Here is a 14943-nt window from a genome sequence, read left to right as displayed (position 1 = left end):
AGCATAATTTCAGTCCAGACACCGACAGCCATCTTCTCTCTATCATGTTTTGGGTTTACCTGCACAAAAGGAAATCAAAGCATACAGATCTGGGCAGGTCTGTGTTATGAACCATTTATCACTAAAAAGGCTCATTCTTACTATGACAACCTCCAAGATTAAAAGTTTAAGCTGACATGTGGAAAGACATTCATGAGGAACACCAGATGCTTACAGTGAGGCAGGTAAGTGAACACCCCATGATTTTTGAAAGTTCACCCACTTAGAAAACATGGAGGGTCTGACATTTTCATGAGGTGAATGTCCACTGTGAGAGACCTAATCTTAAAAAAAAAAAACATGGAAATCACATTGTATGAGTTTTAAAATATTTTATTTGAATGCTGCTGCTGCAAATACGTATTTGAACACCTGAGAAAATCAATGTAATATTTGGTGCAGTAGACTTTTCACAAGGTTTACAGAAGGATTTTGGCCCACTCCTCCACACAGATCTTCTCTAGATCAGTCAGGTTATTGGGCTGTTCAATAGAAACAAGAGTTTGAGCTCCCTCCAAAGATTTTCTATTGGGTTGAGGTCTCCAGAATCTTGATTCTTATGGAACCACTCATTGGTTATCCTGGCTGTGTGCTTCTGGTCATAGTCATGTTAGAAGATCCAGCCACAACCCATCTTCAATACTCTGAGGAAAGAAGGTTGCTCCCTAAGATCTTGCATGACCCCAGTCATCCTCTCCTTGATCCATTGCACTCGTCCTGTCCTTGAAAACATCCCCATTGCATGAAGCTACCTCCCCCATGCTTTACAACAGAGATGGTGTTCTTGGGGTGATACTCATTAAGTTGTCTTTTACAACATCGTTTATGTATCTGCATAAATGCATTTGAGTTCTGGGCCCACATCCACCAATGGTGGAACTCACTAAAAAGGCAAGCAGAGAAGCTATAGGAAGCTATATGCAAGCAGCACATTTGCTGCAGTCTTGGTCAGAAAGTTGCAGAGCTCAAATAGCCAGACCATCGGTACCACAAATCGTCTGCATTTTCCGGAAGCCACCACCTGCCAGATCAACCACAGAGACACAATGTCACTTTGTTTTTTAACTCTAAAAGAAAGAGGTGTCAGATCTACCCCAGCAGTAAGAGCCGTAAGATTAATGGGCTATGCATCAACTGCAAAAAAAAAAAAAAAAAAGAGAAGATCACAGTAATGGTGTGACTGTTTGCCACACATACGTTTAAACTTCACATCCTTTTGCAGGTTATTGTACAAAGACCACATATGCCTGGTTGGGTGTTAATTATTTAACCTTGTTAATTTTATTTTTTAGGGCTTGTGTTTTGGTGATGAGCCTCATAAAACTCCACCCCCACGCATGGTGTGGATTGTCCATCACTGGTCAGCTAAACGATTCACTTTAAACCTTATTTGTACACAATTTCAATACCACAGATCAAATAAGTCTGGGATTTATAATAGTTATCCCCACTTTCCACCAATAATTGTCAGGTAAATTAGAATCAACCATTACAGTGAAAAAAGGTTTTGAAACTGTATTTAAAAGTCTTTATGTCTCTTGTAAAGTTTATGCTATGTTCGCTCTGCCTATAGGCAGCACATGTTCAACCGACCACAAAGTCTATGTGAACGCATGTATATGCGATTCGGACTTCTGCTTTCACAACTTGTGTAGCAGTGCAGGTTTTTAACTGTTTTCAGGCTCTACATACAAAACGTGCGTCCATTGAACACGCATTGATAGTTGAACCAGTTGAACTTTGTATGGGGTGATGACAGTCCAGTGAGATTGCTGTATATGCTAAAAGCACTTTCAAAAATCCGTGTTTAGCTCATCCTTGAACACACTTTACATTTCCAGTGTGTACCAAAGACTTTGAAAAAACAATAAGCACAGCAAGATGTTGACGTCACCCATAGAAAATGCCTTACCTCGGACTTGCAAAATCTGGACAAATCCGTCACCATTGCTTCCTGAAACGGGCGCCGCCATTTTGAAACCAGACGTTAGTGATTGGTCAGTCTGAGTCACGTTTTTAGAGGAACTGCAGTTACCAATCACGAGTGAGCTTGTTCGATTCAGACTCTGGTGAAGCTGTCAATCAAACGTTTGAGGCGGGGCCAGTGGGCACCACATGCTTTTCCTGAGGCGTCTGATTGGTCAGTTTATAACTTGCGATAAAGAAAGAAGAAAAAATTAAGACTAGAAAGAAGATGTTTAGAAGTGGGTATCAAAGCAAGAATGTTTACTCTGACAAATAGAATGACTGAGTAATAACAGTCTAATTCTGGAAGTCTGTGGGATTTTGACCTTCGTGGAACCAGTAGGTACTTCCTATTTGGAGCACGAGGGGGGGAGGGATTCATTTGTCCAGTGATTCAACAGTCTTTGGTGTGTATGCAGCATGAGACATTTTATTTTTAGAGAATGGAGACTGAGTTTCTTGTTTAGCTAGCCACCTGTGAACTGACTGGCTTTCAATTTTAAACAGGTCTCACTCCAGAAGTTCAGATGTGGCTCCTTTGTTTAAAGCTTATATTGGCTAAATGTATCACTACAAAACCAGCCATAGATCCCAAATACAGACTTTTGCCCTCTGACTTTTTTCATTGATTGTTTGAACCGACATCCTGGTATTTATTTTGCAAGTGAACTGACCTGCAATCACAAACAGACAGTGGTGGTTTTATCAGAATTCTCTTCTTTTAGTCAGGACTGGTATGCACCCGTCTTAACCAGTGTGTCTTTTTCTCATTCTTCTTGTCTGACTCATTCAAAAACAGATTCTGGAAAAGATATAAACCATGTCTTACTTTCGTTGCTCTTATGAAGTTAAAACTATCCTTCCTGTCGTATGAACTAAGGGAATCTTATCATTCTGGTTTTTTCTGCTCTAGGAAACATTTTCATGCTTTCTTAGACAGATGTTTTGAAAGGATATAATTATCCTGTAACATCTGGTATGAAAAACTCCCAAGTTCTTTAAAAAAATCAACATCTTCTGTGCTGGAGCTGCTGTTCCACGGACCAGAGATGTTTCTGAAGGCTAATCATAAGGGTGGGCAGAAAGTTAGACTAAATACCCCGTATAGTGTCAGTGATGAGCGGCGATAACACAAGTATTTGAACACACAGATGTGCTTGTGGTGACAAGACAAGGAATTGGGATTTTATCAGCCTTAAAAAAAGCAAATTTCACTTTTACTAAAAAAAATCTCCAGATGTTCTAAGTTTTGATTTTTATGTCTTAAATGTGTTATCAGTTGTATGACATGATGAGCTGCGACTATTGCTTCAGCATACCTTGAACTGCATGGATACCTACAGCTTAGGCACTTTCTTTTTTTTTTTTACATTCTTTGTGTTTTTCTGACTTACAAGACCATGACCTTTTGCAATCAGCTTAGGAAATATTTTCTTTTCTTTTTTAAAAAAACCCAAATTGTCACTTCCTGCCATTTTTGAAATTAGGTTCTCATCATTTCCTTTAAGTCAAGCTTCTGTGGTATTTTATAACTGTCTAACAAACTCGTTGCTGTGTTGTAGACGCGCTGGTCTTCGAGAATCCTGGTGAGAGCATGGAGAAAGTCCGCAGCGACTTCGCCATGGAAACGGAGATGGGTGTGGAAGGCATGGTGGGGATCCACTCAGCCAGAGGGCCGTCTGCTGCGGGCAACAACACCCTCAACTTCTCCCTGAAAAACCTGGGCACAGAACTCAGGTAAAGCCATACGCTCAGTGAAAGGAAGTTTTTGTAGACGTTTATCATCACGTTTGGAGAAAAGAGAATGAATTAAGCTGTAGTGAGGCACCAGAGGAAGTAGGTGTTACCACAACTTCTTTAAATAATGAGCAGACCTTCATTGTTTTGGTTTTCCTAAAACATTTTGGAGAACAAGTTGTTGTTTACTCCTAAATGTAAATTTGTATTTTTTTTTCTATAATTGATAATGTGCCTTATGTGTGAATTCTGGTTGTTTACTGACCTGAATTGATGATCTGCGGTACAGAGCGTTCAAAAATAAATCAAAATGTTTTAGTACGACTTTGGTAAACTATGGAGCCGCACCACTTGATGGGTTGTTGGAATATGACACTTTCACTGTTACCCTGGAGCCAGGCAGAATAGTCTATAATGTGCTGTGAAGTGAAAAATTAAAGTATTGTTCTGTATTTTATGTGTTCTAAGCTAAATGAACAATGTAGGGAGTTATTATGAATACATTTGAGTTATCTGATTAGAGAACCACATCTATAACGACACAGTTTTCGTAAAAATATACAGAACTTCCTCAGATTAATCCCTTTTTTTTTACCCCCTCTAGGCATTCTGGGTAGTGTAGTTGTATCACATTTTAAGACAGTTTGGTCTGATTAATGCACCCTATAGGTATAAAAATGGATCAAACATTCTTGTGCTTCCTAGTCCGAAAAATGAAGTATTAATGATTAAGATTAAAAATTAATCTTCCATTGCAGTTTTTTTTTTTTTTTTATAAAATGAAACTTAAAAAAAATATGCAGTTTTGCTGTTTCACAGGTTATTTTAGTGCACATTTTAATGTTTTTTTTCCCCTAACAGCTGCTTGTGTTCTGATTGGTTGTTGACCTTGTTAATCAATCTCTGGGAGTGTCTCCTGTACAATTGCGTTCAGTTTGCAAAATTTACATAAATCTTTGATTGCAAATCAAGTATTGATTGCGATTTTTGTTTTCATTCTATAAAATTTGATTTATTTTTCTGCAAAGGTTTGAACTTTGAGTTTTTAAGCAAGAGAGAAAAGTGTGAAAATGTTTGTCTGTCAAAAATAAAGTGAGTAGTTTTATAGCCTTAGAATAGAATATAATAAAACTTTATTGATCCCACGAAAAAGTACATACCTTGTCACTAATAGTTTTTCCAGTAAAAACAGATATAAAGTAAATAACATAAAAAAATACACTTAAAAATGTAAAACTATGTAAACATTGTATGTTATTTGTAAAAAATAGTTTACCATGTTGTGGATTTCACCTATTGGAAATTATTTTTAAAACACAACTCCAGTGAAATAGAGAGGGAACATTATTTTTAAAATGTATTCTTCATACATTTTGTTTACTCTAAAAATGTTAATGTCAAATTTGCTTGGACATTTGTTTGATCTTTTGCGTTTTTTCTTTTATTTCAGGATTATTGATCAATGACTGAAGTAGTTTGTTGGGAGCGCCCTGCTTGTTTTCATCAGACTCTTGGAAAAGCGGAATTCTTTTCCCATGTCTCCCAAGTTAACCCTGAGGCTAAAAGGGCTTTCACACTGTTTTTCTAACAGTATTTCTCACAATATTTGTCAAAAAAACAGAACAAAATTGATTCTAAAACTAAGATAACACAGCAGAGAGTCCAGTAAGTAGTAGTAGTCTTTGATTTTTTTATTTTAAACTCAAAAGTAAATTCAAAATAACTTTTTAAAGACTTTTTAAAAAATTATTTCCTTTTCAGAATTTGGTATTTTCCTAATATGCTGTAAAAGCATTTGGATCAGCTTTTTAACAGCAGATATGTCATCTTAGAATGTGTTTGCTGGTTCGTCAGGTTGCTGAGCTGCAGTTAGTTTACCTTCTGCTGCTTCTGCCTCTGTAATAGAGTCAACAATAGTTGTTTGTCTCCTGGCCTTATTTTACAAAATATCAGGTTACTGTCTGTGAATTTAAATCGTTTCTGTTTCAGGAACTCCATGTCTTACCTGCGGTCCGGCAGACTGGTCGATCACAGACGGAGCGTGTTTTACACCGGCGGCAGCAACGCCACGGAGGACTGGGAGATGTTGGACGCTCCATCCAAGGACTTCTCAGAGCATAAACATCAGCATGACACACACAGACGTAAGTGCCGCCTTCCCTCTGTCCAGACGTCAGCGCTCGCATTCCTCAGACGAGCTTTCTCTTCGATTCTTCTCGATCAGGTTTCACCTTTGACTTTGGACGCAGCTCCACGCGGTCTAAGAGGCCTCTGCTTCGAGACTTAATGGCTCCCGGGAAGTCAGCGCGCAGCCCCGACCACTCCCCAGTGGAATGCAACGGCAGCAAATCTTTGGAGCTGCAGCTCTGTCTCCAGAACCAGCAGGTGGAACTGAACCAGATGCAGCAGGAGCAGCTGAAACTCCGGGAGGAACTGGTCGCACAGAAGGTGCAGTTATTTCAGTAGTCGTACTGAATTTTATTCGATGTTCAAGTAGTTTAGTGGATTTGGCAAGAGTATTTTGGGAAAGCTTGGATTTAAAACCAATGCAATGCAAGAATTTAGGGTTGTACTTAAAGACTGAAAAAAATGTGTTTTTAACACATTTTGGGGCATTTTTCTGACGATGGAAGACTTTTCTCAAGAAAATAAGCTTAAAATTGCATTTCTGAGTATTTCTTTATTCAAAATATTGTGAATCAGGAGCAGATAAAAAATGTTTGAAAAAGAGTTGTAGAAAATCCGCTGGACGGGCGACAAGCTCCTCCCTGCTCCAAGCTCTGAGCAACAGGAAGTTGATCGAGTGGCAGATTTATTCTACGGCAACAGTCCTACAACTCGGAGGCAAATTTCTGAAAAACTCGTGCCGCTCTGCAGAAACTATGTCCTAGAAAATAACAGATCTTTTTTATTTTTGGCTGAAAAGACTATTGGAAATACTTTAAAATTAGATCAAGAGATGATCAGAGAGGGACTTTAATAAAGACGAATGACTCAAACATTTGACCATATCAAAGATTCAGCTTTAACGTGAGTAAATCCAGTGTCCATTGATGTAAAGGTTTAGGCGTTGAGTTCCAAGCTTGAGTAAAGTTCAATAAAGTCCAGCTTTAATACAAGACATGTATTGAAAGTGATCCACTTTTCTGTGGAACTCCTTTGTCAGGAGATGGTCCGGCTTCTCCAGCAGACTCTGAGAACCTCACAGTGTGAGAGACCAGCAGTTTGCTCCCGAGCCCCCGACCCAAACGCCGCCTCAGAACAAAGCCAGCCATCGGCTCTGACACAAGAGGAAGCTGCACAGCTGATGGCCCGGCTTCAGGAAAGAGACGAACAGATTCCCACTTTGTGTGGCCACATGGAGCGCCTCTCCCTGGAGAAGGAGAGCCTGCAGCAGGAGCTGAAGGCCCTAAAAATCAAGGTGGGGGAGATGAACGACCAGCTGGGAATGCTGATGGAGACCATCCAGGCGAAAGACGAGGTGATCATGAAGCTGTCGCAGCAAAGCTCGGAGGAGACGGGAAACTCCAACGGGCCCGGGTCACCACAGGCTCACAAAGAGCAGCAGGAGCTGGACCTCCTCAAGGTGGGCCTTCATGAAGCTGCTCTGTATTCTTAAAAAAAATCAAAGTTTTTACATTTCTTTTGATCATTTTTGTACATTAATTTACAGGACAGTCTACAAGGTTACAAATCGCAGAACAAGTTTCTGAACAAAGAGATCCTGGAGCTGACGGTGTTACGGAGAAACGCAGAGAGCCGAGAGAAAGCTTTCGAAGCAAAGGTACCGTCCTGCGTGTGTGCAATCTAACGGTATTCATCACTGTGACAAAAGAAACAGGAAGTTTGATTGGCATAAGGGGAAGTCCATTGTTGAACTACTCTGATGCTGGAGCCCCAACAAAAAGAAGAACTATTCCTCTTCTTTGCTGCAGTGCACGGCGCTGGAGGCCAAGCTCTGCCAGGTGGAGAGCAAATACTTGGTTTTGCTCCAAGAGGTGAAGAACCCAGTGTGTTCGACGCAGGAGCAGAACCCGGCCAGCGAGGTCATCTCCAGACTGTTGGAGGACGCTCTGCAGGTGGAGAGCCCAGACCCGCAGGATCATCCCATCTTCAAACCGAATACTGTCAGGTAACTCCACCAGAGGTTCCTCACTCGCAGGTCGTTTACAGGAACACTGCAGGTGTAAACTCAACCATCCGTAAACATTGCAGTCACGAGACCTGTTCTATTTAAACAGCTGTAATATTTAACAGGAAACTCTCGCTCCGGGGCTAGACGCCTCTATTACCACCTTGAGCATGTTCAGGCTCATCTATATATGCTCTCTAAAACGTGTTTAAAGAGAAAGGAATTCAAAGAATTGATCACGTTCTGATTAAATGAGCTTCAAATGAACGTTTTTGCAGCGAGTATGATATTTACGGCTTTAAGACGGTCCCTGAAGAGGAGGAAGAGGAGGAGCGGCTGGTTGCAAAGGTGCGAGCCTTGGAGCTGAAGTCGCTGTCCATGACGGATCAGGAGGTGTCCGTCGGGGTCAAGTGGGAGAACTTCCTGGCCAGCACCATGAACCGAGACCTGGTGCGCTCGCCTGAGCTGAAGAGCCTGATCCGCTGCGGCGTGCCCCACCAGCACCGCTCTAAAGTGTGGCGGTGGTGCGTCTCCTTCCACGTCAAGAAGTTCCGGGACCACTTGGCTCCAGACTATTATGAGACGTTGCTGAATGTGGCACGAGAGAAGCCCAACCCGGCCTCCAAGCAGATCGAGCTGGACTTGCTACGTACTTTGCCCAACAACAAGCACTACGCCTCGCCGAGTGCGGCCGGTATCCAGAAGCTCAGGAACGTGCTGCTGGCTTTCTCCTGGAGGAATCCGGACATCGGTTACTGCCAGGGCCTGAACAGGTACTCTAATGGATCTAAAGTTAGTTATTTGTGCTTTTAAATCTTCACTTTTGATCATACTTGATGTTTTTTCAGGTTAGCAGCCATCACTCTACTCTATTTAGATCAGGAGGATGCTTTCTGGACCCTGGTGGCCATCGTGGAAGTCTTCATGCCAAGAGATTATTACACCAAGACCCTGTTGGGCTCACAGGTCAGTAGCAGAGGTCAAGCTGATGATTCCTTTAAAGACCACCAATATCTAAAGCACGTGTGTTGAAGTCAAGGCCTGGGGGCCAGATTCGGCCCTCCAGGTCTTTTTATTTTAGCGTTATTAATGAACCAATGTTATCTTACACTTGTTTTTAATTTGTATAATTTTTAAAAAAATCTATTTTTATGGAGGGTAAAATATTGAAAGTTATTTAAGGTTTAAGTTGATTTATTCTGGAATAATATTCCTGCCTTTTTATTATTCATAATTATGTTGAAAAGTTGCATTTTTAAAGTTTTAAAAATTGGCATTCTACTAGCTTTTTGGAATATATATATATATATATATATTAAGCTATTTCGGAGTTTAGCTAATATTTCACCTAAATGCTAGCTGTTTTGGCTAATTTGGCCTTTTTTCCCTTTTTTTAAGTCCATATTGGAGTTTAGCTAATATTTCAGCTAAATACATGCTGTTTTGGCTAATTTAGGGTTTTTTTACGTTTTTTAGGCTATTTTGAAGTTTGGCCATTTTCAGCTACATGCTAGCTTTTTTGGCTAACCTATGTTTTTTTTAGGCTAATTTAGCATTTAGCTAATATTTTAGTTGCCTATCAGCTTCAGGTATTCCAGCTATTAACTTCAGCGTTTTCAGCTATCAGCTTTAGCGTTTTTAACTATCAATTTCAGCCTCTTCAGCTATCAGCACTAGCATCTTCAGCGGCCAAATTCCACTTACAGCATTCACACTAGCATTATCGCAGGTAATGCTATAGATATAGTTCATAATATCTTTAAAAGTTACGGTTTTAATGTTTTAAAAATTTAGTTTTAGAGTGTTCAATAAATGTTTATCCTGTTCGGCCCGCGACCTAAGGTGTGTTTTGGATTTGGGCCCCCTGTGCGATTGAGTTTGACACCCCTGATCTAAAGGGATCCTGGTCTGTACAGGTGGACCAGCGAGTGTTCAAAGACCTGATGAGCGAGAAGCTTCCACGTCTACACGCTCACTTTGAGCAGCAAAAGGTGGATTTCTCCCTCATCACCTTCAACTGGTTTCTGGTGGTGTTTGTGGACAGTGTGGTGAGCGACATCCTCTTCAAGATCTGGGATGCCTTTTTGTTCGAAGGACCAAAGGTAAAAATCAGAAAACAGGATGATGACACACAGTTTCCATGTTTCTGAATTCTTTTTTTTCACTGGTTAAAAAAATAGATGCATTCTAGATTAGTAAATACCAAATCTTATATATATATATCCATGTTTGAAATTGTGAAAAACATTCACATTTTGCTACAAAAAGCTGTTAAAATAGTTACAAATATGTCCTACGTTTTTATACAATGATGCCAAAAAAAGCAATAATCTGCCATTAAGACAAAAAATGTAAAACATTTTCTTTTATTAAAACATTTTTATTAAACTAGTGTTGTTAGCTTTTAGAAATGTTTTTAAAACCATTGTGCAAAATTATAAAACCCCACAAAGGTCTTTTGAAGTTGGTAAATAAGAATTAGTTTTTGAATGACTGCATTTTCCTTTTTATAAAATGGTATATATTATAAAAATTTGTCTTTTCAGGCTTTTGTTCAGCCATGTAAGATTTTTTTATTGATTTGGTTCATTTTTTAAATCGCCAAGCTGGGTTACTAAAATAAAAAAGCTTCAGGCTTCAAGTCAGAGTTTGGACTTTTGACCTAAAAACGGGATCAAAATGTTTCACTTGATGCTCAAATTCCAAAGGTTTTTGTACCGTGCGTAAAAGTTAGTAGTTAAATACCAAATTCATCATCTAGGTTCATAATTTTTCTAAGAACTAAGGCAAAAAAATTCCAACAGAAATCCTATTTTTACCTTCCAAACTTGTGGATCTAAAGTCCTAAAGCTCTGAAGCATTCTTTCTGTTTCCTGTGAACATCTTCACTCCAAATATTGTGTTCTTGCGTAAACATGGTTTTTGCTCCTCTGTTTGTCCATAGATCATATTTCGTTTTGCTCTGGCGCTCTTTAAACACAAAGAGGAGGAGTTTTTGAAGCTGCACGACTCCACCGCCACCTTCAAATACCTTCGATACTTCACACGCACTATCCTGGATTCAAGGTAAAGAAACTACAGTTTTATGTTGGTTTTTTGCAGCTTGTACTTCTCTATAAAGTGAAATGTGAGACGCATGTCAAAAAAAAGTGATTGCCCCCCAAACCTCTTAACTAGCTGGCAGAAATGTAAAAACTTTGCTCCATTGACCTTTATAGGTCTAAATTTAGGGCAAAAACTGCCTTTAAGATCACAGCATCTTAACTCATGTTAGATCTTTGAGTTTACGATACTTCTAAAGCCATCCAGATGCTCATTTGCTGATGATGGAGGACAATCTGCTGGGATTTGTATTATTATTTTTTGCAGACAGCAGATCAAATGATTCTGTTTACCAGAAGGTCTTCCAGGTCCTGAAACAGACCCAAACCATGATAGCACCACCACATATGATTCCAGTTCAAGCAGCTTTATTGTCAATTAAACCTATTTACATACAGTGACTGTAAATTATGTTTCCTTACTCTTACATTCTTAGAAAATAAAAAAAACAAACAAGAAGATAACAACATAAAGAAGTAAATCAATAAATAGACTTCTAACATGATGCATTGAAACATTGTGCTTCAGCTGTTGACAAATTCACACCTTCCAATTAGTTCAGCTTCTGTCTTATTAGTAAACTGAGAATTTTCCCTAAAATTATAGGAATTGAAATATGAAGACTTGGCAAACAAGTCACAAAAAACCTATCAATGACTGTTGTCGTGTCTCTTTCCAGACTTTGACATAACTTAAAGCAGGTCGAACCTCAGACCCAGAAGAATTAGTTTTTATATTTTCATGACAGCATTCGGCCGTCACGATCGTGTGTTTTCTGAGAGTCGCATTGCCTCCGCAAGATGACGATCCTGAGAAAGCCAAATTAAATCATACAAAGAATGCCATCGCAGAGGGAGTTTGAAATTTCACAATTAGACAAAAGGATCAACAGTTTCACAACAAGATCTGAACACAAATTTTTTAATGTCATTCAGGTGCAAAGAAGTTCAAAGTGGAAACATCTGCAGATGCTTTTTATTTACCATTATGGTCCTGAAACATTTTGCCGACATTTTGAGTTAAATATGTTGTGTTGATACTTGTAGAGTTGAAAAAATAAATGGAAACTACATTAATAATTCTGGGACAAATGAGTAGAATATATTGTGCAGTTCAATGCATCTTTCACTCCTAAATATCCTTGCTGTGTGTTTTTGTTTGCAGAAAGCTGATGAACATTGCATTTGGGGACATGAACCCATTCCCCATGAGACAGATCCAGAACCGCCGAGCCTTTCACTTGGAAAAGGTCCGTCTGGAGTTGACGGAGCTGGAAGCCATCCGGCAGACCTTCCTCAGGGAGAGGGAGACCAGCCAGGACAGGCGGAGCTTCGTCAGCGATGACGAGGAGGAAAACTGAACCCCGGCCTTTTTGGATTTTACTCCTTTTTTATTATATATAGATGCATTTGTAAACTTTGAAGACAAGGAGAGCATTTCCTCACTCAGGTGGACCTGGAAGTTGCTGGATTTGGTCTCTGCATCAGAGCTGGATCTAAGAACCCAGTGACATCACATCAGTATTCCTGCCATTTCTTTTGTTTATCTCTCTGCTGCAGCAGTCTTTTCATGTTTTGACCTTTCAAAAAAACAAAGCCTGAATCAGTATTTCTAAAAACATGGTTGTGATTTTAGTTTTAAAGTCTTGATAAAAGATTTCTTGTTTTAATATGAATCGCTTTCATTCTGTTCTCCTTAAATGAATATCTCTATTTTTATCAGCTTTTAATTTTCTTTGCACAAAAATAAGATTAATGTTCAAATTTTGCTGGAAAGTCAAACTTTAAATCCTCCTTAACGACTTAAACCGACAGATTGTGAAGCAGAAACATAAGTTTGTTGCCAAAAAAACTCAAAGTGGAATTCATATTGTTGTTTATTTGAAGTGTTCGAATTTTAGATGAAGCCACTACTTGACCAGTATTTTCTCAGACCAGTTTTATCAGAGCTGATAAAAGCATTTTATAAAGTTGATCTGAAAAAGTGTAAATCACTTTTACCAAAGCTGCTCAGTGTTTACGTTTGCTTTGGGACATATCTAATTTTCTAAAGACCTTAAAGCCAAACCCATACTTACTTAAAACGAATTACCTTTTGTTTACATACATAAAAATATGTTTGTTTTTGTCTTGATTAAAATGTTTTCTGAGCTCAAAATGAAAATATGGATGTAATTACACCTTTTGCCCTCAGGGTGGCAGTATAGCATTTGTTACAAGCGTTCACAGGTACAGTTTGACTGCTCAGTCAACAGGCTGGATGCCTGAAATTGAAAAAAACAAATTAACTTAGCTTCTCCTTCAGGTACTCTGCATTCCTTTTGTAATTAATCAGCACTTGCAAGCTGATCCCCCGTAAATGGAACAGGAATAATCCCGTTCATGGCTCCAGACTGAAAGGTTTTAGGTTGAGAAATGTTTATTTTTAAATGACCCCTCGTTTATATCCCAATGAGGTTTCCCTTTTTATGCTGAAATGTTTACACAGAGCCACCTGCTGGTAAAACCATATCCTCTCTGCTGCTTCTTCTTCATCATTTCATATTTTTCTGTGTGTTTATATTACAGAGGAGAATGTCATGTGTGTTTGTGAGGGCCGGTCTCTCTCTTGTTACCAAAACGCGCCAATGAAAATGTTTTGGATACAAGGCGTTCATCTATGCTGAAGGTTTTGTCATTTACTCTTGTCTTTTCATGAATAAGCTACTATTGTGTCCTTCTTTCTGCTGTTTATTGCACAATTACACTTCACTTTTGCATGTATTTTATTTTCATTTCGAACACTTGTTTGTGAACATTTGAAGTATACGCCACTGTGTATGGAAAAGCTGGTCAAACTCAATAAATTCTACCTGGCTGCACATGTTGTCCCTTAATTTAGTGAAAAAATGAATTTTCCCCTCAAAACTTGATCGGAATAAACTGCAGGACTTGGTGATATTGTGCCTCAGAGCCACTTTCATAATACAGCCATCAGCGGGGGGGAGGGACTTGTGCCGACACAAAAGGCTGATGGTTCACCGGGTTGGTGACAGAGTGCATCAGACATTCAAAAGGAGAAGTTCTCTTGTCTCCACTGGCAGAGCGATGAGAAGAGCTCGGCTGCTGTAGGAGAGCTGACACGGTAAGAGCTGATCTTAACATTTGACAGCTGTGTAGAGACTCGTGTGAAAGGAAGTTTGTGGTCATTTAGTGTTCAAATCTGATCTGCACATCTTTAGTCTTTTTTTTTTTTTTAGTTCATGGTGTGATATTTTCAAAGCTTATTTTGCTTCCAGCCTCTTTTTCTTTCACACGTTTCACAACGGAGGCCCTGCCCCAGTTACCCAGAAATGCTCTTTTCTTTTCCTCTGTAATCCTCCTCTAATCGCAGGAACCAAACAATATTCAGCTGTGCCGTGTGGCACACTTACATGACCTGATTGTGCGGCTGACAAAAGAGAGATTTTCCTAATGCATGCTCTTTTAAACATCTTATTTTAAAGAACTGTCATCCTCGATGTGATGAAATACAGCAACGGGGAGGTGAAAGTAGTGGTTATTCAGTGATGTTACTGCAAGTTGGAACATGTGGTAAAAAAATGTTCATGGCTTAGTCAGAACCTAACAGGAACATCCCTACGTCTCAGCAGGGTTGGACCTTTTTTTTGGGGTGGGGGGAGAAGAAAAAGGAAGTGGATTTGTGGAGAAACGGACCAGCAGCTGGAGGGACGCGTGTCAAGGAGACCAAAACATCAATGAGGACACCAGGAATGGCAGTGTTCAAGCAACAGAACGTGGAGGATTTCTATGAAATGGGAGAACAGCTCGGAAGGTGAGAACTCTGAAGATCCCAGATCTCTGGGTGCTTGATGGTGGGGTTCAGAGTGTGAAAGTATGCAAGAAGTAGGCCTGTTTAGGCTTAAAGTGGGGAGTGCTGTGTCAAAGTGGGTTGAAGTTTACAGCAAGAGATAACATTTCAAAAGTAAA

The 14943-nt window shown here is 39.5% G+C and overlaps 2 protein-coding genes across 2 annotated transcripts in view; both read left to right on the top strand.

The window, feature by feature from the left end:
- tbc1d2b (TBC1 domain family, member 2B) overlaps nt 1–13835 on the top strand; it is a 16118-nt gene extending 2283 nt beyond the window's left edge. Inside the window, exons 3-13 of the mRNA XM_024282184.2 lie at nt 3567–3741; nt 5731–5885; nt 5966–6189; nt 6908–7327; nt 7415–7525; nt 7677–7873; nt 8152–8646; nt 8722–8839; nt 9790–9975; nt 10818–10939; nt 12140–13835. Of these exons, the coding sequence (XP_024137952.1) occupies nt 3567–3741; nt 5731–5885; nt 5966–6189; nt 6908–7327; nt 7415–7525; nt 7677–7873; nt 8152–8646; nt 8722–8839; nt 9790–9975; nt 10818–10939; nt 12140–12335 (2399 nt within the window). The 3' untranslated portion in view covers nt 12336–13835. The remainder of the gene's footprint in view (nt 1–3566; nt 3742–5730; nt 5886–5965; nt 6190–6907; nt 7328–7414; nt 7526–7676; nt 7874–8151; nt 8647–8721; nt 8840–9789; nt 9976–10817; nt 10940–12139) is intronic.
- Nucleotides 13836–13971: 136 nt separating this feature from the next.
- dapk2b (death-associated protein kinase 2b) overlaps nt 13972–14943 on the top strand; it is a 15852-nt gene continuing 14880 nt past the window's right edge. Inside the window, exons 1-2 of the mRNA XM_024282632.2 lie at nt 13972–14098; nt 14607–14788. Coding sequence (XP_024138400.1) covers nt 14712–14788 — 77 coding nt within the window. The 5' untranslated portion in view covers nt 13972–14098; nt 14607–14711. The remainder of the gene's footprint in view (nt 14099–14606; nt 14789–14943) is intronic.

This window comes from Oryzias melastigma, linkage group LG6 (genome assembly GCF_002922805.2).
Source record: "Oryzias melastigma strain HK-1 linkage group LG6, ASM292280v2, whole genome shotgun sequence".
Lineage (NCBI taxonomy): Eukaryota > Metazoa > Chordata > Actinopteri > Beloniformes > Adrianichthyidae > Oryzias > Oryzias melastigma.
Note: the sequence above shows the minus strand (reverse complement) of the source record. Positions and strands in the feature narration are given on the sequence as shown.